We start from the raw sequence: 25,288 nt of genomic DNA, 5'->3' as shown, positions 1-25,288 counted from the left end.
AGTGGCACAGTGATAATTGGGGGTCCTAGAATAAAGACTCTGTGATAATTAGGGGGCAGAGAATAGAGACTCAATGACACTTGGGGGTCCCAGAATAATGGTATATTGGTGCATGGGGTTACAAACTAATGACACAATGAGATTAGGGGGTTCCACAGTAAAGAAGCACTTACACTTAGGGGTTCCAGAATAAAAGTGCATGACAGGGGATCTCACAATAAGAGCCCATTGTCACTTGGGGTCCCTGAGTATCGATATATTGACACATGGGGTTACAACTCACTGACACGGTTTTATCTGGGGGTCCCAGTGTAAAGGTGCACTGATAATTAGAGATAGCAAAAGACGCGCTCACACTTGTGGATCCCAGAATAAAGATGCACTGAGAATTGGGGGTCCCTGAATATAGAAACATTGATACATGGAGTAACAACCCAATGACACGGTTTTATCTGGGGGTCTCAGCGTCAAGGTGCACTTACCCTTAAGAACCTCAGAATAAAGATACATTTACAACGGAGGCTCCAAATTAAAAGTGCACTGACACCTGGGGTCCCAGAATAAAGATATGTCGACACATAGAGGTACCAAACAAAAACACTGATACTTGGGGCCCTAGAATAGAGACTCAATGGTATATTGACACATGGGGTTACAAACTAATGACACAATAGGATTGGGGGGCCCCAGAATAAAGACATGCTCACACTTAGGGGTACCATAAAAAAGCGTAGGGCTCGTGCAGATCCCAGAATTAGGGCACACAGTCACCTGGGGTCCCAGAATTAGGATATGTTGACACATAGGTGTACAATTAAAAACACTCATACTTGGGCCCCCAGAACACTTGACAATTGAGGCCCCAGGACAATAGCACACTGACACCTGGGGCACCATTAAAAACCATCTCATTCCACCTTTTTCAATAACTTCAATGCATTTCAACAAAATAAAATATTAGTTTATTAAAATCAGAACTAACCCCTGAAATGTTATGTATGGCCATTACTCGGGACACAGGTGATGGATAGTTGCCATGGCATATTTGATAGATGACCACCGTTGCTATAGACACCCCGATCTGTCACCGCATCACGTGTCCACTCCTTTACCATCACGTGACTCTCATTCTGCCTGATCATGCTTATCAGGCATTCTGGAGGTGAGCACGTGGTTGAGGAGGGCGGTGATGTCGCGGTCAAGGAAGAGGGGGCGTGGTCGGCTCCAGTCACTAGTAGGGCGGGAAAAGGAGCGCGCCAGACAGTACGGTGTCCGCCGAGGCTCGTTCATTCAGCTGCCGCCATGCCACCCACTGGCAACGATGCGCTCCGAAGCCGGGTGTTGGAGATGGTGGAAAAGAACCCGGTGATGGTGTTCAGTAAGAGCTACTGCCCATACTGCGTTAAGGTGAGAGGGAGGCGGGGCCTGTCATGTCTGTGTATTTCGAGGCCTCACGGTCAGTTCTGGCCAGTGCTGAGGTGACGAGAGCCACCAAATCTCTGAATTCTGTTTTCTGAAGGACTACAGGTCCTAGTATGCTGTATGAAAGGACTACAAGTTACAGCATGCAATACTGTGAGGGACTACACCTCCCAGCATGCTCTGGTTTGAGGGACTAAGGGCACAGCATATGCAACTGCATTAAGGGACTACAGATCCCAGCATGCTTTGCTCTGACGGGAGAATTCAAGGCTCAGCATTAGCTGTTCTTTTAGGGGACTACATTTCCCAGCGTGCTCTGGTCTTATTAGGGTGTACAGGACTCGCCATAGGCTACTTCATTAAGTGACCACAGATTCCTATAGGCAGAGCTGTATGGATCTACTATTCCTAGCATGTTCTGATAAGGAAATGGAGAGCCTAGAATGTTTTGCTCTATTAGGGACTACATACCCCAGCATGCTCTTCTCTGAAGATTTATAGGTCTTATCCTCCCCTGACATGGGATCTATACATTCTAGTATGTTACAATCTAAGGTACTTATGAAATATAAATATTAGATAATACAGTGGGACTTCACCTATCCCAGCATACGCTGATATTACTATGTATCCCAGCATGCACTGCTCTGCTCCAGGTCTGCCTATCCCCCCATGACTCCCTCCCTCTAGGCAGGCAGGGAGACTACAGATCCCAACACAGGTGAAGTCCTGGATAACCTGAGGACAGGTGCATGGTATAAGCAGGAAGAGCTGGTGCTGTCAAGCTGCAGAATGATCCCATTTCTGTCCTCTGCAATGTAAAGGATGACAACCAGGCTATTGGCATTTCTCAGTGGAAGTCACCGATGGCAGCCCCTGGTTTTCTCAGAAAACATTCAGCAGAGTTTTCTTGTCTATAGTGGAGTTCTCCTTTAAATTCTCCCTGGGGCAGCACTGTAAAAAAAAATAGAATCTTATCATCCAAATGAGTCCGTATCAGTTTCATCTCTGCAGTCTACTGTATTCTGAGAATTTCACAATAAACTTTATCGCTAGGATCCAGGAAGCGCAGGGTGCCCCAGGGGGTTTCTGTGTAATTGGTGTCCTATTTACATATCTGACATGTGTGGGATGAGTATCTCATAGTGACGCACACACAGCCAGTTACAAATCTATGGAGAGATTGCCACAGGGAAGTCAAAAATACGCTTCACTCCCTCACCTGACCTGCCTTTTTGCAGTGTTTTTGGGATACAGCATTATGCACATGTGCTTACATTTAGTCCAGACTAGCTGAGGTTTACTATGGGGAAACAGCAGGTAACCTGGGAGCAATAACAGGCAGTAACCTCTTGTTTTTTTCAGCATTTACAAACAGTCACAACAGCCTAGCAAAGTGTTTTTTGTTTTTTTTTTTCGTATTGAAACCCCTTGCAAACACTTAACCTCTATCATACAATACCAATTCACATTTATGAAGGTGACAGGAGCAGCTAAATACCCCTGAACAATAAGTGCAGCAAAACATTCAACCGTTCAAAACCTTCACTTCCTCATATTCAGAACATTTCCAGGTCCTGTCACTTTCACCTACACAACATCTTCAAAATCCACCCCTACCTATCCTCAGAGAGCACCAAACTCCTTGCTCTAATCATCTCTCGTCTGGACTACTGTAACCTCCTCCCCTCTGGTATTCCACTAACCCGACTCTCTCCTCTACAATCTATTATGAATGCTGCAGCCAGACTCATCCATCCTTCCCTCCGCTCCTCGTCGGCTCCGTCGCTTTGTAGTTCTCTACAGTGGCTTCCTTTTCACCTTAGAATCAAATTCAAGCTCCTGTGCTTTGCCTTCAAATCCCTACACAGTTATTGTCCCACTTACATTTCTGACTTGGTAGAAAAAAATTCTCCCCTAGCCGCTCTCTTCGCTCCTCCAATGACCTACTAATGGCTTCCTCACTCATAACCTCATCACACGCAGGGCTCCAAGACTTTTCTAAAGCTGCCCCAACTCTCTGGAATGGTCTTCCTCGTCCTATTCGGCTTGCTCCTACTTTCTGGTCACTCACAAGCCATGTCCCACCTCGCCCACCAGTCTTCTTCTGTCTCTTAAACTCTCACTACTCCCCCACCACTCCATATCTCCCCTCCTATTGTGTGTTACTCCCCCCACCTCCTAGATTGTAAGCTCTTCGGGACAGGGTCCTCTCCTCCTTCTCTGTCACTGTCTGTATCTGTCTATCATTCGCAACCCCTATTTGTACAGCACTGCGTAATATGTTGGTGCTATATAAATCCTGTTTAATATTACCTGTCTCTCTTGCATCATATGTAAAGAAGAACACTTGTGTTGCCTTAAGGGGGTACAAATAATTTTAGGGGGTATTGGTATACTTTTTGACCAAAAGTTGGCCATTGAGGGGCATTAAAATCACTGAGCATTACAGCTGATTGTATGTGTTCTTGTTTTGGCTGAGCTGAGATTGACATTTGCTAACCACTGCAAGACACCCAGTTTTAAGTTCTTGATGTTGAGCATTTATTAATGAAAAAAACACATCACAACCCAAAAGGGTTTTCATGCAGGGGCAGTTGGAGGGCCAATCTGAATGCTTGTTTTAGGTCATTGAAAATAATGTCAGATTGACAACCAGGAAACTGAAAATTTTCAGAAAGAAGCTCGTCATAGCAGCCCTGACAGGTCCCCTTATTACCATTAAAGCACAATGTGGTAGTGAATCTTTTGAATGCAGACTGGTACATTGGCCATAATTTCTCAGATTTCTTCTGGTTTTCCTTCCTGACATTACTTTAATAAAATTGGCCTCTATCAAGTGGAACCTTAAACTGGTCGAACAGTTTGAAAACTTTGAACTCCCCTGTGCAACAAATGTATTTCCATCTCTCTCCACTGTATCCAATAGATATTTCCCCACCCTATTGGATGGCATTGTAAAGCATGTTGATATCATTTTTAGCTCCTTTTGGTCAATTTTCTGGCTGACTTGTATGTGTTGTCAAACCGGAATCAAACCCAACAATACCGCTGTGGCTGGATATTTCTGCACAACGGTATTTCCACCTTTCCCTGTTATCTTGCGTTGAAGTTACAAAGGTCCAGAAAAAGAATTTGCAGGCAGTTCAACAAATCATAGCAAGAAAAGTGCATGACGGTTTACTTTAAACTCGTGAAACAAATACACAGACCTAACCTAAATCCTTCTGCTAGCAATCAAAGGTTATTTTTCTTGAATACATAGCTGCATACATTTTTATTTGCATTGCTTTAAAGTAAATATTTTTTTGTCACTCATAATAAATAAACTTTGCTTCAAGCTGTGTTGTGTGACTTGGTCCAGGCAAAGATACCTGCTTAAAAAATGTGTTAGGTGGGGTGAATAGTTGGCCTTTATACACACTTGGATCAAGATTTAGAGTACTTTTACCGTAATAAAACTTTAAAAGATAGATATGAGATTTTTGTAGGCAATGATTCATTCAATTTTTGCAGGTTGTGTAGGAATGAATAGGACTTTTGTCCAGCACCTGTTCACAATGTATTGGTGTGCTGACCGCCAGGCTTTGTAGATTACCTGTGGGCATTTTTTTAGTCTGGAATCTCTAACAAAGTGCTTGGAAATGCAACTTTGGCTACATACACACGTTAGATTTTTCTTGTTGGAAAGGGTCTTTCTGTAAATACAGGACCATTCTGCTCTATAGAGAGGAGGGGGAGGATGATCGAGTGGCACCTTGCTGCGCTCTCTCCCCTTCACTTATATTGCAGTCCTGGCAGATCCAAGAACGGCGTTGGAAGAGCGCTGTACACGCATCAGATTCTTATCCAATACTAGCCCTGAGGAGATAATTGGACCTGAATCATTGTGTGTACGTAGCCTTACTGGTGGTCAGTTGATGGGTTAAGTGATGGACGGTGCTGGGAACTGGCATGCGTTGGAAATAACATAAGACAGGGCATTTAGCAGCAATCAATAGCATGGTTGGCAGTCCAGGCAGCAACACAGATAAGGGATGGCAACTGGCATAGATAGAGGGGCAGAAACTGTCCAGACAGCTGCACACAGACAAGAAGGGGGGAAGCCTTGTGGGCTGACATAAAGGCACAGGTAAAGGAGTAGAATAAAGCACATGTGTATGTTGATTGGTTGGGGGAACTGCACATGCTCAAAGGTGCTAGTAAATTCTTTTCATATCGCCACTCCATGTCCAAGTTTTTCCAGAGCTTTCAGTGTGAAACTTTTACCATCATATCTGTGCCCTGCAGTCCATGGGACGCTTTTCCTACTGTTGTAGGTCCAATATAAATTTTCTTGCTACACTTATCAGTTATGTAAATGAATAGAAATGCCCCTTATAACTGAGTAGAGCTATGAACACAGGAATAAAGCCCTCATGGATAGAATATAAAATGAAATATTTTTCTGTGCACTTAATGAATATTTTTTTTTCTCCAGGTAAAAGAATTCTTCTCCTCACTGGGCAAAGAATACTTTGCGCTTGAGCTGGATGAGTGTGGTAAGATAATTAATAGAGATAATTGCTTCTCTGCAATGTCTAGTTGGTTATAGCCATTAATGTTTGACATGAAGAGTAAACGTCCTTCAACCATGTCCAGGAAATGCTGAATCACTCGGCATTCTCTGGTGTTGTTACATGAGCTGATGCAAAGAAGTTTACGTAATGCTGACATTTTTCCACCTATTAACATTTGTGTAACAAGTATTGCAGGTTTTTAATGGTGGCTGTAGAAGTTATGGACAGAATTTATTCATTCATAATGCATCTAATAATACAAATGGGGCACTGGAGTGTAGGTCCATCCCTTGGTAGCTAGTATACCAAGGAAAATGAATAGTGTTGACTGGTCTTCAGTTCCTGGCCCTGTGCGGGTAAATGCCTATAGTAAGTAACCACCTGAGGGTAATATCCTGATTTCTCATTCACCACGGGCAATTTTATGACTGAAAGCCCTGTCGATTTAATACAGGGGAAGGGGTCAATTTACATATTATTTGTTCCTTATTACAAGGAAAATGGCTTTGGTTTGCTACAGTGTTCTCCCCAGCCACTTTTAGCTGGGCGCACCACCTGGCAATTTTCAGGAACCACCCACCCGGCTGTTTTGGGTGGTTACTGATGAGTTGGGTCACAACTCAGGGGCTTCTACCCACCCAGCTCAAAAAAGTGTCTGGTTTGAGCACAGTGCTAATTCATAGTTGTAAAAAACCATGGAATATGGAGGAGCATGTGACTCTATCCATGTGAATTAGGCTATTTGTCACGGGAAGTCCATAGCCCTGTCTAGGCCCTGACCCATAGGCCATTACACTGGCTTTTTTTCTTGGTGACCTAAATGAGCAATGAGGGCATGAAAGGTGCATTTCATTGTGTGGGGCTAAGTCGCACAGAACTGGGTTTTCCCCTAGCTTGGTGATTCTGCAGTTGCTATTCTCGTTTAGAAAATGCTAGTAGGCTGCCAGTCTAACTCTAGCCCAGCTTCATCGACTTGGTAGAAAACTGCTAAATGGGTGTTTATTTCCTGTTGGCTGCATATTTGTTCTATGTTGCTCACTGAGGAGTTTCTATTTGTTTCTATACTTAATGTTTACGTTTTTACTGATGAAAATAACAATCATTGTTTCCATTGTAGATGATGGCAGCAGTATTCAGGAAGTCCTTTATGAAATAACTGGGCAAAGAACCGTTCCCAATGTCTTTGTAAATAAAAAGCATGTTGGAGGATGTGATAAAACGCTTCAGGTAATTGTTAATGAAGGGGACGATCAATAAATCATATGGACTTATTTTGTGTTTTTGGTGTGATTTATATATTGCTGGGAAATTTTTTAAGCATCGTACCATCCCAAGGTTCTGTTAGTTTGGCAGAGAAGAGAGCTGAGATGAACAGGAAAATGTTATAACTAAGTTACAGGGTACAGTATTCTCCCCATAAGCACAGAAGGAGCTGTAGGAAGCCAATTTTTCAGTAACCATTTAAAAACAGCTGGGTGATTACTGAAAAGTTGCAGGTGGTGCGTGCAGCTGAGGAGAACACTGAGGTATGAGGGATAGGGGTAGCTGGGCGATGACTCCTTCTATTAGGCTCCACCAGTTGCTAAATTAACTTTTACTAGATTAAAGCTTTCAAACATTTACCTGCTGGAGATTTTTTTTTTTTTTTAAACTCCGTGGGGAGAAGCTGTAGGCAAGTGGTGGCCCCTGTATTGTGACCCAACTCAGTAAACAGCCCAGTGGTTACTAAAAAGTGCTGGGTGGTGAGCCCAGCTAAAAGAGGCTAGGGAGAGCACTGCTGCTATAACTCTTTTGGATTTGTGATTACTAACATGATACTTGTTCCAATTATGATTTTCAGGCTCACCAGGATGGGACACTGCAGCAGCTATTGGATAACAATGCAGTCACCTATGATTTTGACATGATAGTTATTGGAGGAGGTTCCGGTGGCCTAGCTTGTTCTAAGGTACTGTCTGATGACTTTGTGCAGTCTTTCATCCCCTCCATTCTTGTCCTTTGTTGTGTTGCGTTTGTGCATTTTTAATACAATCTGCTACATAACAAAATAGCTTTGTGGAAGCCACAAGCAGTATATCTATTCAGATAATATTCCTCTTTTGTTCAATTCACTTGTGGTGACTTGATAACTTGTTGCAATACCTGCCAAACTTCTATTCTTTTCTGAATAGGAAACATTGAATGGACTGTTTGCCACATGTGGTAATATGTTGCTGTGCACTTGTTTCCAGTGAGCATGGCCTTTCTGGCTGTCCGTGGTGTCACTAGTATACACATGTAAAGGAAACTTTCTATGCTATGTAATAAGACTTTACTTTCACCCCTGATAATCAGCAGTTTGTCATATCTGAGAGAGAGCAGCTGAGGTTGCATACCATCCACTTGTTGACAAGTACTCAAGGCTGTACAATCTCGGCAGATTATCTTGTGACTAGAAGTAAATTAAAAAGAGAGAAAGAAGGCTCTTTTGTATGGCACCAATGTATTCAACTTATTTAAAAGTACATTTTATTTGAGTTATCAACAATAAAAAGTATGTCACATACAAATGGTGAACAAACATCTATTCATAAAATCAATTTAAAAGTTTATACATAGCCAAAAGATCTCAATAGATAGATCTTTGAGAGATTGGTAAGCTGTAACTCAATCCCGATGCATTTCTCCACCAAAAGGGCTTCATCAGGGGAACACGCAGTAACATCATTGGGAACATAAATGAATATCTTAGGAATGATCAATAGAGGAGCTGGGGCGATTTGGATAAATAGGAGACAAAAGGTATCAAATACCTAGGAAACAATGGGTGAGAAATTATATATTATAAGTCTCAGGTGAAAAGGGCTGTGTAGAATAGATAATACTTAGTGGATTCACTTTGCTCAGGATAAGACATCCAATGGATATTATTGGAGAAGATGTGCAAGGAACCAAATATTAGCCTGTCGGCTCGCCTCCAAGCGCACAGGGCAAATCTTGTGACTAAATAATTCTGTAAACCCAGAGCTCCCTCCATAGTAAAGGAACTCAGAAATGTGATGAAGACTTCTTACATGAAAGATTTTTGCATACGGTCACACCCAAACTTTACTGTGATACTGTTACAAAATTAAGATGAGGAAATATTTTTTATTTTTTTAAATGATTGTAAATTAGGCGGTGTTGTCCTGCCACCCACACTGCTGATCTTCACTCTGTATTAGGATATAGTGCCCAGAGAATCTGGTTTATCTGGCCCTTCCAGAATTGTCCATTTCTGGTAGTCTCGGACTTGTAACCCTCCCCATCCCACACAAGGACCACAGACTAAGCCAGGGGCCAGAACACAACTAAATGTGTTGGGATACAAATTCACTTGGGTCTTGGAATACAGTTGAAGACTTTATTTACTTTATTGGACACTAGGATTTGCAAAAACCTAATTGAACTTATACGTTTGCAGAAGAAAAAACGTACCTGTTGCTCCTGCAAGAAATCCTGTCTGCTGATCATTTCCTTGCTCTCTACAATGAAAGGCTCTTGATCATGCTGCTCTGTAAACTACATTTTTCCACTATTTACTTTTGGCTTTAGTAAAATATTCCCATCGTTGCCATGTTTGTGAGCTTTTTGCTCCTGCATTGCTTTGCATGCGTCAGCTGACGCTACAGCTGAGCTGAGCTGTAGTTATCGGTGTTGAGTATATGCCAGCCCTGGATTTAATGTAGTGTTGTCTTTCTATCCCAGGTAGGCTTGTGTGACCATTAAAAGATTGTTCCAATGACTGTAATACGCTCTTGCTTTATCTTTTTTTTTTTAAATTCTTGTGTGCAGATTTTTGCAAAGATCTGTGCTTTGTGTGTATTTTTATTTTACAAAGGGAACTTGAGTATGAAAATATGAAACCATTGCCATGCTCTTGTAGCACCACAACCAGCACTGGAATCTTAAGCATCCAACACTTCAGGTGTGTCTCTTTGTACGCCTCCCTGCAGTAGTTCTATTGTTCAGCTGCTTTGTTACTAACGTTTGCATTTGGGATGCAGATTTTTGCAGCAGTCGGCCATAAGCCTGGCCCTATTACCGGCGTCTATATAAATGCCCACAGTTTTAGAATTGGATGCCCGAACATCTCTTATAGCGGATATGCTCTTGTGTCTTCTACAACCTTTGGACATTTAGAGTATGTGTGTGGACATTTGTTTGATTGCTATGATAGACCAGGAAGCAGAGAACAGGAAAGCCCAGAATTCTGTAGTAACCAAAGTATTTTTATCTGAATACAATTTAATGAAATGCAGTTGCTGTTGATAACTTTATTCATCATTGTTTTCTTTACTAATCCCTAATCTATTGCAATATATAATGCTAAGATTGTGAAACAGGATTATTTACTTAAACAATTTGTGTGTTTTTTTTTTTTGTTGTTTATTTTAACCCACTGGTTCAAAAGAAATATTTGATTTGCTGTACAATTCCACCTTATATTGGCTATATAAACTCTATAACCAAGAACTGACTGAAAACTGAAATGCTACCCCCTAATCCCTCTGATTTGCAGCCTGAAAAAAATACTTGATGTAAATATTTTTCCAAGTCATGTGAAACACAACATCCCCTCCCTTCATGTCTTTAGATACGATCTGAAAAATGAAATTAAAGTGGAACTAAACCCAAGATAAAAAAAACACCTTGCACTTAATCCCGCAGATCTATTGGGAGGTTTTTTTTGGGTCCCGCTAGGCGCGGACATCTTCCCTTTTTTTTTTTTTTTGGGTTCTTCTACCTACGTCACCTAATCTCACACTGTGCAGGTGTGAGATCAGTTGACATAGTTCTGGGAAAAAGATTGCATTGCATCATTTTTTTTTTTTCCATTAAAGAAAGGGTTCCTTCTGCGCTCTCCTGAAATTAGGGCATGCGCAGAAGGAGCAGCCAAGAGCCTCCCAGGATGCATGATGTAGGTATTCCAGAAGGCCTTGTGCTCAATTCTGTCTTGATTGCTGCAGCGACAGACAGAAAAGGGAGATGCTGCACCTTTGTTTATTGTTTTGTTTTTGGGGTTTTTTTGGGTTTTTAAAAGGTGATAAAAAAAAAAAAAAAATATATATATATATATATATATATATATATATATATATATATATATATATATATATACATACACACACACACAATTCTTACTTTAAAAGGGTTGTCTACCCATTTATGTAAAGTAAAAATTTTGAGTTTAGGTCCGCTTTAATTACCCAAGGCTGCTCAAGTTAACCCCAGCAAATCCTTCAGGAAGCTGAACTTTTGTTTAGATGTCCAAAAGGTTTCCACTCCTGCTGGACAGTCCTGTTGCTTGGCACTCTTAAAGAGTAAAATTTCAGCTGCATTGTTTATGGTTCCTAAGAATATCTTAGGAGCATGCATATATAGGAATATTCAGTTTCTTTTTTACCAATACAAATCTTTTAATTTGGTTATGTATCAGAATAATGTAATATTGCTTTACAATAAACCTCTGTTCAACAGTAAGAATAGGGATGCTTCACTCTAACCTGTTTGGGGCTGTGTTGCTTTACACATGGCGTCATTCCAACACCGTAAGCAAGAGAGGTGACAGGAGTATGCTTTTTTTTTTTTTTCTTTCCTGTATTGATGGAATATATTTCCTTTCCTTCCAATAGGAGGCCGCTTCACTGGGAAAGAAGGTCATGGTCTTGGATTACGTCGTTCCCACACCTATAGGGACATCATGGGGTAAGTTTGTTCATATTATACAACTATTAGATATAAGAACTGTGTAGTCAAGATTTTAGATACCTTTACTTAATTCCTAAAGGTTAAAGTAGATTTGCAGTCTTCACTATTACCTCCATCTGCTCTTGGAAGAAAGGCTGGGATTTGTTAATTGGAAAGGAGAGGGGTCCAGGGACTTCAAAGTATGCTACAGAAGAGAATAACTTCAGAATATCTCTCATCCTCATTGGGTACATTTTCCCTTGGCTTGGGTGGTGGGGAGAAACTGAGCAATTCCCCACTCCCAATCTAAACAGGAACATTCAGCTAGGATTGACTTTCATAAGTATATCTGTACATATAATAGCTTGGATCATCTGTGCCTGTTTTATTTATTCATGTATTTCCTTGTATGAGTAGTTCATAAACTGCTGGAAACTATGACAAATTGTTTTTTTGAATATGACTTCCTCTGTTTTTGTTGCTGCTTAGTCACACTGTTCCTCTCCTGCTTGTCTTGTATTGTAACTCATTTTCATGACTGATTTGTGTTTATACAGGGCTCGGTGGTACATGTGTAAATGTTGGGTGTATTCCCAAGAAACTAATGCACCAAGCAGCTCTCTTGGGTCAATCGCTCAAAGACTCCAGGAAGTTTGGCTGGGAGTATGAGGAACAAGGTAATAAAAAATGAAATATGGAAGCTTTTATCTTTGATACATTCATCTCACACACTTTCACAAGACATCTTGCATTGTTTGAGTCCATTAGTCATGGACCAGAATAGTCCATTGTCCAGCCACATTCTTGGAGGGCAGGGACAAGACTTGAGTAATTGTAAAGAGTTTCCCAATAGATGTATCAAGCCATTAAAGCTCCTGAAAAATGAAAAATGTGTGTGTGTTGGGGGGGGGGGGGATAGAAGCAACCTACGCCTGTTTTGGGGAAGGGGTGAGGGTGTAGGTAAGATTTAAAATAAACTTTTAACTTTTTTCTTTCTTTTTTTTTCTTTTTTTCCCCCTCTGCAGTACAGCACAATTGGGATACAATGCGACAGAATATTCAAGACTACATTGGCTCTTTAAATTGGGGCTACAGAGTGTCCCTGAGGGACAAGAAAGTCCGCTACGAAAATGCATATGCAGAGTTTGTTGAACCACATAAAATCAAGGTAATCTCAGTTCTCTGCTGCTACCAGTGTATGTCTTACATTGTTACTGAGCTATTGAGCTCCCTTGACAAATGTTTCCCAGATGCTGCTGATATCTAATTGGCCATTTCTGCCAAGATTATGGTAAAATCCCACTAACAAAAACAAACCCTGCCTAAAGGTCTATTGTGCAAGAACTGGAGCACATTCTGTGTTCCTCCCCATTGTTGTACTAGTTAGTATATTACCTTTTATCTCATGTCCTGCTAAGGTTTCCAAAACCAGAAACCGAGGAGAAAGCTCTCAATACAGCATTTAAGTATTTGAAGATAGATTTGCAGCTTTGCATCTTCCGTGCTGTTCTGTATGAGATTTGCAATGCTGCATTAATGTTTTATAGCAAGTTTGATTTTTATTTCATCACAGTTCATTGTGACTTGGAGCAAAGTGCATTTTTTTATAGGTAAAAAATCACCTGCTTGTCACATTTCCCCTCACTGATGACTTAGGGAAAACTGACACAGCAATACAGAAGTACCCTTTTTTGTTCTGCATATGATTAAAACTAACAGCATTCATTGTCTAACTTATCATTTTAGGCAACAAACCGGAAGGGAAAAGAGACTTTCTTCACTTCAGAAAAGTTTGTCGTGGCTACTGGTGAAAGGCCCAGATACCTTGGTGTCCCTGGAGATAAAGAATACTGCATTACTAGGTGGATATATAGCTTCTATTGTATCCTCTGTTTTGTGTTTTATACCAATACTACATTCCAAGCTGTCAGTCCTGCCTGAGGACATTGAACCCTTTTGCTGATTTCTTCTGTTGCCTTACAGTTTTATGGTCAGGGCAGAGTTTAAACTTTTTTTTTTATTAGTTAAAAGCCTTGTTCTGTACTGTTTAATATAAGCCATTGCATATTGCATATTTTTACCCACCTTCTACATTCTAGGTATGAACTTTGTAAACTCTAATGAGAAACTTAAATATGCATACTGCTAATGTAACGATCCATAATTTGATCCATAAAAAGGACTTGCGCTGTGGTAGCTGTATCTCAAATAGGCAAACAGAGGGCAAAGGACTAGTCACTGATATAGAATTGTGGTGTTCAGCAGCTGACTTTTTTTTTTTTCTTCTTTTTCATACCTGACTGGCCATCTTGGTAAAAGCAGGGTATGAGCTTTGCTAGCTCATACCTGAGCCGCACTGCTGTTGACGCTTGCAATGCCGGTTCTCAGATACAACTTTCTGTAGCAAAGGCAACAGTGGTCAGCACAGTGGTTACATTTCTTAATTTGCCCTGTATATCTGCAGTGTGAAATCACACTGCTTTATATCTTCAGTTTTGGGTTTGTCTACCGTAAAATCATGCAAGGATTAGCAAAGCCAGGAAGTTTTTGTAATCTTAAAAAGCTTTCTACATATACAGTGGTGCAAAGTGTTTCCTCACTTCTGCTGTTCATTACACAGATCAGTTATGATTTCTGCAAAGCTCCAGCAATTGGAACAGTTGTTTTTCTTCATTTTGCCTTAACAAGGGTGTACTTTCCTTCTAATGTAGGTCACAACATCCGGTTTGTGAACTTGCATGAAAGGGGAACTCGGAAGTGGATTTCTGCACAGTCATTTTCTTTTGCTGGCATGACAGAACCGTATTAACTGCCATTACCCTTTCAGCAGTTATCCTTTGACTGTGTTGTGAGATGCTGACCTAGAACAAAAAAGCCAGGGGGGTTCAGAATGTTCCAGGTCAAAGTATTAAAGCTTAAAATCACATAATGGCCTGAAATCTGTAGAATAAAACTACTGCCTACCTTGTGTAATAACCTACAGCATGTTTTATTATTTGCATACAAAATATAAGATGACACACTGTCCTTTGCATGGCTATAATCTATCAAGTCACTTGACATTCCAGTATTTCCATTCCTGCAATATAGATGCAAGGTAAAAGCACAGCCAAGAATCATTTTAGGAATATTGTATGTGTTTTGGTGCTTCAAATCAATCAAAAAATGGAGCAGTATAAAACTTCCGCAGATCTGTTTGTGTGTTCCAACCTTTCATATCATAATCCTATCTGATCATCTTTTCATATATACAGCCGTGTGGAGTTTAGTTTATAACATGTTAATGGTGGCATTAACCACTGTGTATTTATTCATGTTGCAGAATCGGAAAGCTATATTCTGAATTGTTACAAAGTTGCTCTTCCCATCTACCCTGGTTTTCTAAAACGGTGGTCGGCGAGAATTTTGGTGGTCCGCAGCTCTGGCCGGTGCGCCCCCGAGTGGGGCCAGGAGAAGGTCCCCTCTGAGGGTGCACATCGGCCAGAGCCGCAGACCATGTCCCCCATACAGATTGCAGGCTGAAGGAAGTGGGCGAGTTGTGTCTCTGGACACAACCTGCCCACTCTGGCATCATGATGTCACTAATAAGAGAAAATTTCTTCCCCTTTTGAGTGGCTCCTTGAGCATAAACGGTCCAGAGCCAGTAAATTTAGTGATCTGTCAGTCTGAAAAGGTTGTCGACCACTGTTCTAAAACAAGATCTTTGTGTTTTATAAGGGTATGCAAATACATGCAGGCAGTTCCTTTGAAAACCACTGCTACCCGTACATTAAGATGAAGACCATTTAAAAATGTTTCCAAATGTCGTTTACAATAGACATGCTTACAATGCCAGCCCCCCCCAGGGTGACACTTCTTACTCATTGAGCTGTGCATTCTTACCCACTGTCAAATCTTGCCAGTAACTAATGAAGTGCACCTCAATCTTCCTCCAGAGAATCTGTGCAAAGTTCCCTTCAGAAAGTTTTAGCCTGTTGCCCTGCCCGGCTGCTGTGCCTCCCCCGCCCACCTCTCCTCAGCAGCTCTCATCCTCTGCACAATCTCAGTGAGGCTGCTCTGTTCTCTGTGTCATCCGTTCAGAGGATTGCTGCTGCCGATGGGAGGTGAGCACACACCGTTCAGCCTTCATGTGAAGGGGACACAGGCAGCCCCACGCTCATCTGATAGCACAGGCTGGGATTTCTATTGGAAAAAAAAAAAACTGCCTGTGAAATGTATCCACTTCACAGTATGTGAAGTCTGCATGTCGTTCTGCATCCTCACAACTGTGTACAAACGTCCATATCTCCTAAACTATATGTCACAATGACTTGTTATTTTCAGGGAACCCTCATAGATACTAGTTACTACAATTTCAGCCCCCTCAGCTTTAAAGAATTTCAAGATATGGTCACAGTGTATGGGGTCACAAATGTAAACAATTATGAAAATTGGACATTGGGGTTGCTGTTTCACAGGTAAGTGCAACTAGGGGTACTTGAAATTGAAAATGCACATTGGGGACCCCAGGGGCACTAACATAGCAAGGAGCATTGGGGTGGGGCCCCTAAATATATGCCTACCTGTCATAAATCTATACCTTTGAATCTACTGTCTGCTTCTCATCTTTAAACCCCAATTTCTTTGAGGTGGGAGGTACAAAACTGAAAAAATAGGTGCAAGTGGCGGGCACATTCTCCCCTTACAATCTCATTACTACAGCATCATTAGAACATAAAAAACTTAACCCAACAAAATGGGCCTCCCTGCCCTGTTACACATTCCTGTCCACTTAACTAACATTTTGAACTTCAATTTCCCTGGAATGGACCAAAAATATAGGTACAAGTGGGGAACATCTGTGACATCCCCTAAAACGTCATCACTATGGCATCATTAGAAAATGATCTCTGCCCACTAACATTTATTGGGGTTGAGGTACTGGAAGGTTACAGTCATGTGTAACAATGAAGTGCATTTTGATGGACAGTTTTATTTTTTTTTTATTTTATTTTTCCACCTATTTTTTTTTTGTTTCCCTGCACCTCTTAAATCTAGAGAAGTTAGTGTTTGCGGTAGAGATGCAGACAGATGTGTAACAGAGCAGGCAGCACATTTTGCTAGGTAGAGATTTATGTTCTCATAATGCCATACTAATTACATTTTAGAAGGGTTTAGCCACAAGTGTCCCCCACTTGCACCTACAGTTTGTTTCCTATGCCTCCACGTGTACCTTCAAATTTCAAGTCAATACAACCCACGGTTTAGGGGATATGAAGGCTTGAACACAGCGAGTTGTTAGGCTGCAGAATATAACAAGAAGCTTTTACACACACAGCTATCACACTGCGCTGCTGATTACATCATTACACACTGTGGGTAAAGGTGTCAGCCGTTTTTTTTTTTTGTTTTTTTTGGCGGGGTGCGGGCGGGTTATAGAATGTGGACAGTTATGAGAGTGGGTCACTGGCTGTCTTGTCCCCAAAACTAAGAACACTAGTAAGTTGGGTCACAATACACGGCATAGGACAGTTGTTGCAAAATACATAGAATGGAAAAATTAGATATACCAACAGGACATGCATTACAGAGTTGGAACAAAGTATAGAGAGAAGATAAAACACTGAAACAATAAAGATGTTACTAGATACCCATAGCATAAACCATAATAAAATAAAATTTGCCGTGTTTTGCCACACCCTCTTTTTGACCACCCAGCTACAGCTTCCCACCACCCTGCTGAAAAAATTTCTGCGGAGAGCACTGCTGTGATTTATGTCATTTATCATACATTTGCACCTGCTATCGTTCTTTTGTATTAGAAGCTCTCCTGTAAACTCCTCCACAGAGGCTTCTTTGCAATCTATACCAAATTAAGTCAATTCAACTGTACAGTTCATCAAAATGTGATGGTGGCATATGAAATAAAAGTAAATTTTTAACCTTCACTTACAAAATAGCTTTTTGTAAAAACTTAATTTTGTTTTCCCTCTATTTCAGTGATGACCTTTTCTCCCTGCCATATTGCCCTGGAAAGACACTGGTGGTTGGTGCCTCCTATGTGGCGTTGGAATGTGCTGGTTTCTTAGCTGGCATTGGTTTGGATGTTACAGTCATGGTGCGATCTATATTTCTCCGTGGCTTTGACCAAGAGATGGCAGAGAAAGCAGGCGCCTACATGGAAACGCATGGAGTGAAGTTCCTCAAGAAATTTGTACCAACTTCAGTAAGAATTTTTTTTTTCCCTTATGATTTAACCTTATGTACAGGGTGCTAGAATACACTTTGTGTGAATATTGATTAATGCCTTTTTGCACATTCATGTAGCTTTTACTCAAACTTATACTCGCCCCTATATGACAATGACACGGTTGGTCCTCCAGGGACAGCCGCTCTAAAATACCCTCAATTATTTAATTATAATTAAATAGCCGCTCAATTGATGCCCATCAGTTAATCTCCAGAAAATGCCATGTTTTACCCTTGCAATGGGTCTCCCTTCTCTATATTAATACAGAACTGAAACAAAAAACTTTTGTTTATACGATGACTCCTTCAGCAGCTTTTCAATCATTACCTCAAAAATATGTGGGCATGCCCTTTGGCGGTTTCCTATACAATGGACAGCTTGATATTCCTGTAATGCACAGGATTATATCTGAGTTGATGTAATCCTGTGCATTACAGGATTACACCAGGTCATGTTTTATTCCCCTAGACAAATGCAGTACTTCTTGAGTAAGGAGGAGGTCCCATTGAAAGGATAACAGTTTTTAGCTTTAAAATATCTATCTGTGAAGAAAAATGTGCTTGATTACCTGTATGTATTCCTCAAAGATTTGTGACTGGTCAAATTTTCCCAGATTCAATGCAGTAGATTATATGGTTTTTATACTTGTTTGGGAGCACTGACATCACCTGCTGTGAAGCTGCCAACATTCAGCTTTACTACCCATGGAGAAAAATGAGAAAATATTGTGTAGTGCCCTTTTCAGTAAAAAAACAAAAAACAAAACCGCAAAGTCTCTTGTTAGCTCTCTAGTTAAGCCCTTCTCCAGGGAATGAATTGACAGTTTTGCCTATAAATTGTATAGTTTTATAATGAAGTCCAGTGTAAGCTGACATTACTAGTCCTAATATAGTAACTGATTCCCACAGGTGGAGCAACTGGAGCCTGGAACCCCAGGGAGGCTCAAGGTCACTGCTAAGTCAACTGAAAGCGATCAGATCATCGAAGGAGAATATAATACCGTAAGTGATCTTCACAGGTTACAAGTGTATATATTCAGAAAATTAATGTAAATTACCCTTTTATCCTTCACTGTAAATAATATTTGATGGGTTTGTTCTTGCAGGTTCTGATTGCTGTAGGCAGAGATTCCTGCACCAGAAACATTGGCTTGGAAAGAATTGGTGTTAAAATAAATGAAAGGTATGTTTTATTGATTAGAAGCCTCCATGTGGGCGGTAGGTTTTACAAAAAAAGTTTGAATTTTTAATGAAGACCAGCCCCACACTGATGTTTTTAGCATTTTTAAAAAATTTTTATTGCTCTGAATAAATCCATGTCCATGTTAGGGCAGGTATATGCATTTTTAAGTTTCCTTAAATTTCCTTTTTTTCATGAGTAAAGAACTTTCAAAATAAGTTTACTAACATCATACATTTGTGTGTGTGTGTTTTTTTTTTTTTTATTTATTTTCCCAAGAAATGGCAAGATACCAGTAAATGACGACGAACAGACCAATGTGCCCTATGTATATGCCATTGGAGACATTCTGGAAGGAAAGTGGGAGTTGACGCCAGTGGCTATCCAAGCAGGACGCCTTCTGGCCAGAAGACTATATGGTGGCTCCAATTTAAAGGTGTGAATGTATTTTGAGCAGTAATCATTCTTGCTCCATTTAGTTATGGGCCAATAGAAGGAATTTGCTAGGGTATACCATGAGGCTTTTGGTTAAACGGGTCACATTATCTGTCACATTGTCCGTGCAACTCAACTGTTCTGGTCAGTATTACCTGCAACAATATACATGCTTAATAAAAATACATTTGAAAGTTGCTTGGCTGGCATTTTGGAATTGAAACTTGTAATGGTAAGCGTTCTTAGTGAGTACTTGGTGAGAGGTCATAGTCAAGCTATTTCAAAACACATTCACTTTAAGCTTCCTTCTGTTTCGCAATGCAATGCCTTCTTTTAATTCTGGTGACCACCGCCAAAAAAAATAAAAAAGAGGATCCATAAATTTCCCACCGTAGATTTTAGTAGCTATGAGAAAACTGACTAGGTGGAATGGAGTATTCAGAAGAACATAATCTGCTTTTTTGCTGAAGTTAAAAATTCACTGTTTGCTGAATATTAGCAGTTTAGTAATTATGACCAGTAGCGATTTTTTTTTTTTTTTTTTTTTTTTTTTTTTTTTTTTTTTTTTTTTTTTTTTTTTTTTTTTTTTTTTGTGTTCTGGTGCTCGCTCTTTAAAGTGTGCAGAAACTTTTGTGTGTGTATTTAAAAAATATATATATTTTTTTTTTCCTTAGTGTGATTACATTAATGTTCCAACAACTGTGTTTACTCCAATGGAGTATGGCTGCTGTGGATATTCGGAAGAGAAAGCCATTCAGGTTTTTGGAGAGGAAAATTTGGAGGCAAGTTTTGGTTTCTTAACTAGTCATACTGGTTTTAATATAGAAATAAAGAAAGAAAAACTTACTCATTCTCCCCCAGATGCGTGCTTGCTAAGATTTGATATGGAGCTCTTCTGTTTGTTTCCACACAACATCCTTCACTGTTATTTTTACACTTGGGCATTTCAGCAGAACAGACTTTATGGAGTTGTGCTTTAGTTCCAGAGATATTCTGTAACTTCCCCATGGAAGTCTATGGGGAAGTAAAGCAATGGCGTTGCAAGATCAACAAAGACTTGCGTTAGCATAGCAATGTCTTAATCTCTTAAGTGTGGCTCTGTGGAGGTTTAAGGTTAGTCTAGACTAAATTTGTTAGCGTAAGTATATGTTAATTTTACTGGGATAGTGTATTTGCTTAAGTACTTTCCCTATGAAAGATGCTCCAGGCTGCCTCCAGTAGTCGCATAACAAGAAAATATAACTATGAATATATTTGTTAAGGAGGTGAAAACCTCAAACTTGCTGAACCTACCTTCCGGCAGGGATGGGAAGAAATTGTAGGTGTGTGGCAGCCCCTGTATTGTGATCCAATTCATCGGTAACCACCCAAAAACAGCCGGATGGCTGCTGAAAAGTGCCCGGTGGTGCACCCATCTAAAAGGGTCTGGGGTGAACTCTGTCTCTTTTATTTACAACCAAAAACCTTCACTTGTCTACTTTGGAAGGTATGAGCATGTATTGAAAGTTTTTAAATATATTTTATGTTTAACATACAATATATACAGTTAATAAACATGAAGACAAATTTAATGGCACGGATGGTTTTTTAGTAATTTGTTTGGACAACACCTTTTTTAAATGCTTTCTATAAAGATTATTTTAGCTGTTTGACCAGTTTGTTTTGCATTGCTCTGCTTTTACTGTATTCAAAGTCACATTTGTATGGAAGGCAAGTTGTGTATATTGACCATCCAGCGGTGTAACCTTTTATCCTACGTTGATCTTCTTTTAGGTCTACCACACTTTGTTTTGGCCTCTGGAATGGACGGTCCCGGGACGTGATAACAATCAGTGTTTTGCAAAGATCATCTGCAATAAAGCTGACTATGTAAGGAGAAATAAAATCCTTTCTAAAAGTTCCATTCCTTTCTTTTAAGTAACATAGAATTAGAGGGTCTATAAACCCAAAAACAATCAAACAGGCAATGTTACAGCTTGCCAGGCTATAAATGGGATGACTGCATTTGTCATCTTTTTCAAGCAATGTTTCATTTAACTGATGAAACTGCTAGTAACATTTCCTGTTGTGGAGTAACCTCAGCCACTCGTTCTATTGTTGGTTAAAGGGCTTTAATGGTTGAAGTCTGGCAGCCACCCAGACCTGAACGTTGTCATATTTAGAGGCTTACTCCACAGCCAAAAGCTTGGCTCAATCAGCACAGTGGACTGAGGGCTGAGTATAAGGTGCTTAGGTTGTAGGCAGTCAGGGATGCTGTCTTTGAAGGCAGATTTGTTCAGCAGGATTGCTTTAATTCCTCTTTCAGAGCAACCCATGCTCTTTTTGCCTTGCCTTCTCTTCCCTACTCAGGTCACATCAGGGCAGCAAACCCAATACCCTGTACTTCTCACTCTCCTTCCTCTCATGTGACTACATGGACAAAGCACTGTCTCACTTTAAATCGTAGAGAACTCTTTTCAAAGATGTCACTAGTTTATGGTTGGTCACGGTCACCTCATATAGTGAACACATCACCTACATGTGACCAGACATTCATCATTGTCATTTCCCTTTATTCATTGTGTACTTGGAGCTCATGGTCACGGTGTCAGTGGACAGTCATGTTTCCACAGCCTGATGGTGTAGTTCCTGGCCATTTAATCACTCTGACAGCTAGTTAAAGTTGTTACAATAAAGTTATTTGTATACATGTTTTTATTTTCTTGGGTAGCTGTTGTGTTTAATATCTATTTTAAAAGATTAATGATTAATGTTCAATTTTCTTAGGAACGCGTTGTAGGGTTCCACGTTTTGGGTCCGAATGCTGGCGAGATCACTCAGGGCTACGCCGCAGCAATGAAATGTGGGCTCACCAAAGAGAAGCTGGACGAGACAATCGGCATCCATCCAACCTGTGCAGAGGTGGGTAGTTCTAGGCCATGCCATTACTTGTCACAGCGATTGTAAATCCAAATTGCTAGGAGGGTTTGTCATTCTTTGTCATGATCTGTAGATTTGGTGCCCAGACTTGCCAAGCTGCTTGATAAAAACATATGCTTTGAAATGTCAAAATAGAAGATGTGCAGCAATTTTTATTGGCGGCAATATGTTGCATTTTCATGGCCAAAATGTAACTAACTGTAAAAAAAAAAAAGCAGGAAATGTTTTAGCTAGACTTGTGGGGGGGTTATTAATGTGTCTTGATAAATACATATTACCACAATATTTAAAACCATCCTAAAGCATTGTGCATTAAACAGGCTTACCTTTTTTTGTTTTTTCCCCTGCACCAGGTATTTACCACTATGGAAATCACTAAAGCTTCAGGTGGTGACATCACTCAAAAAGGCTGCTGAGGTTAAATCCTGCTGTTAACGCCATCCATGAACAATCTTCCAATTGTGATGCCAATGTGGCTTGGTGGACTCCAGCAGAAGATCATCAAGGCCTTCTAAAATAAATTTGGAAAAACTCATTCGAGCCTCCAGGAGTCGTTGGTGAAGCGCATTAGTCACTAACCAGAAGATTTTCGTGGATGTTTGGTGTGACAGCAGGGTTTCTGAAATGCCTGGATTTTCTTTGGGAGCAGCATTTTCTTTTTCTAGGGATGCTGAATAATGAAGTCTTTGCTCATCACCTCGAAGTTAGGAGAGCATTGACAGATGTCCAAATATCTTCCAGATAATAATGTTCTAGCTTAGGACTTCTTGTTTTAAGTATTTACTTTTCTCTTTTTTGTGTGCCCTTCCAGTATCTCCATGCACAACCCTATCTAGATCACACATCACATAGTTGCAATCAGTTTGTGATGTGCTCAGGGTTATATTAGTCCTTTCGTTGCCCTGTTGGCGGTTATTCCAATATGGCTGCCTCCAGTGACTTTTTTTCTAAAGAGCTGCCTATTTCTGTGTTCAGTCTTGCACCCATTGCAAGCTCTCTGTGCGTAATTTGCACCCTGAATGTTTTTCACATCCAGGGTGTTTCATAAAGTGATTTGTACCAATTGACCGAATTGGAATTTACATTTGCAATGACATTGTCAAATGGTATTGTATGTTGTCGGAAGAATAAAGTCACTTGCATGCCAGTCCTTTTTCATTGCAAATAAAATATCACAGATCTACCTGAAATCCGTAATGGGAGTCTAAAGCCTGTATAGCTTATTGAAAGTTTGCAGTGATAAAAATTCAATAAATTGTAAAATTTTTCCAAAAAATTGCCTGTAGCAGAAGCTTGTGTATGTTACCATGAAAAATGCACTTCAGAAGGGCCCCAGCAATGTTAACCATGCCTGCTTTCCCTGCTGGGTTACTTGATACATCCCCTTCCCTAATTTCCATATGTACAGATGTTCTGTAGACCAACAGGTAGGGTTGGTGCATGTATTGTAGAGATGTACTGACTATCTTGTATTTCCTACTTAAGTTTATTATAAACGTGAGGGCTTTGCGTGTTCATCTGCAGGGAACTTGACGGCTCTTACTTAACTGGTCTGTGTCATATTGTTTGTAAGGTCTTGGTAGCAGGGTGTAGGCCAAAACCTTTGAACTGTTCAATAGATCTCTAACAGAATATCCCATCCAATTGATCTGATGAGTAAAAACTTTCATGGCCGAGAGCATTGATGGCCTTTCTTGGACACTGTCCTATGTAATTATACAATTCACTAATACTTCTCATACCTGTACTGAAAAACCTTTACTCCAAAATCTAATCTTTGTCCAGGGACCCAGCCCCTTCTAATCAATACTCCAGTAGGTTAAAATCAATATATAAATTCCTCAGATATGTTGCTGAATCCTTGCTCACATGATGTGCTAGGTCCAGGATCTTCCCCCTCTGGACAACATCTTGTAGGGGGTCCTTTTCAGCCTCCCTTCTCGGTTTCTTCTGTCCTTGGTCTCTGCAAACTGCAGATATGAATGATGAGGGGCAGAAATTAAGTTGTGGCCTAAACTGCAGTGGTGAGCCAGTTTTTGTCAGTTGAGGTTCTACCAAGAGTCATGTGAGATTAAAGGCGAGGGGTTAAGTTTTTTTTGTGGGTGAGCACTGCAATGCAGTTTGCATTTTTCCTTGAGCATCAGAGTTTGATAACATATCCTTAAAGCACAGATTTACCGATTAAGTGTAAAGTTGTTTATCAAGTAAAAATATTTACTATTTACGGTGGTGTCCCCTTCCCAGCTGCGAACAGAAGACTTTATTCCACTGCACATTAAAGGGAACAATCATATGATGAATAGGTAGTCCGCATCTGTTCTTGCTGAACATTTTGCTCCAGCATGTAGTGTAAGATAGTGTAAGATCAGGATCTGCTAAGGCTGTCTAATTGGTCTTTTCTGCAAAGTACTACAAGCCTTCATTGAATTGCTTGTAAAAAGTAACTTATTACTCTATATACATTCTGTTGGTTTTTTTTTTATATTTCTTTATGCTCATTATTTAATATTTGCATCCTACAACTGCCTTTCTCAGCTCATGCAACTATTTAAGTAGATGAAATTAATTTTGGTTTGGGTTGGTTTTTGCATCTGAGAGTTCCAGACTGAATGTTCATGTCTTTGTAACACCAAACCCCCTCACTATGGGCTGTCGGGGCTGTAGATGGTTAGAGGTTCAATAAAATCGTTTGTTAACTTTTCTGCCTGTTCATTACTGCTGGCTTGTGTGAGGAAAGTCTTTTTTTTTTCTTGTAAGAATTGTAAAATGTATTTTTAAACATTGAATTTCTACTATTCTGTACCTAGCAGGTGGAGATAGCATGATATAGATTTGT

The 25,288-nt window shown here is 40.2% G+C and overlaps 1 protein-coding gene and 1 long non-coding RNA gene across 4 annotated transcripts in view; one reads left to right on the top strand and one right to left on the bottom strand.

Moving 5' to 3' along the window:
• LOC140337032 (uncharacterized) overlaps nucleotides 1–1,345 on the bottom strand; it is a 70,247-nt gene extending 68,902 nt beyond the window's left edge. For 2 of the 3 annotated variants that reach the window (XR_011921983.1, XR_011921985.1), the window contains exon 1: nucleotides 983–1,345. This is a non-coding gene — a long non-coding RNA (uncharacterized lncRNA). The remainder of the gene's footprint in view (nucleotides 1–982) is intronic. The other variant, XR_011921984.1, reaches the window with a different exon arrangement.
• On the top strand, nucleotides 1,236–25,153 carry TXNRD3 (thioredoxin reductase 3). Its single transcript, XM_072420536.1, has 16 exons — nucleotides 1,236–1,407; nucleotides 5,903–5,963; nucleotides 7,099–7,208; nucleotides 7,822–7,929; nucleotides 11,636–11,708; nucleotides 12,248–12,367; nucleotides 12,716–12,858; nucleotides 13,437–13,552; nucleotides 17,670–17,895; nucleotides 18,828–18,920; nucleotides 19,025–19,101; nucleotides 19,378–19,534; nucleotides 20,208–20,315; nucleotides 21,307–21,402; nucleotides 22,300–22,434; nucleotides 22,806–25,153. Exons 1-16 carry the CDS (start codon nucleotides 1,303–1,305, stop codon nucleotides 22,866–22,868), a joined length of 1,791 nt encoding a protein of 596 aa, XP_072276637.1. The 5' UTR covers nucleotides 1,236–1,302; the 3' UTR covers nucleotides 22,869–25,153.
• The last annotated feature ends 135 nt before the right edge of the window (nucleotides 25,154–25,288 follow it).

The sequence above is a fragment of the Pyxicephalus adspersus genome, chromosome 8 (genome assembly GCF_032062135.1).
Source record: "Pyxicephalus adspersus chromosome 8, UCB_Pads_2.0, whole genome shotgun sequence".
Classification (NCBI taxonomy): Eukaryota; Metazoa; Chordata; class Amphibia; order Anura; family Pyxicephalidae; genus Pyxicephalus; species Pyxicephalus adspersus.
This window is presented reverse-complemented; position numbering and strand designations above follow the sequence as displayed.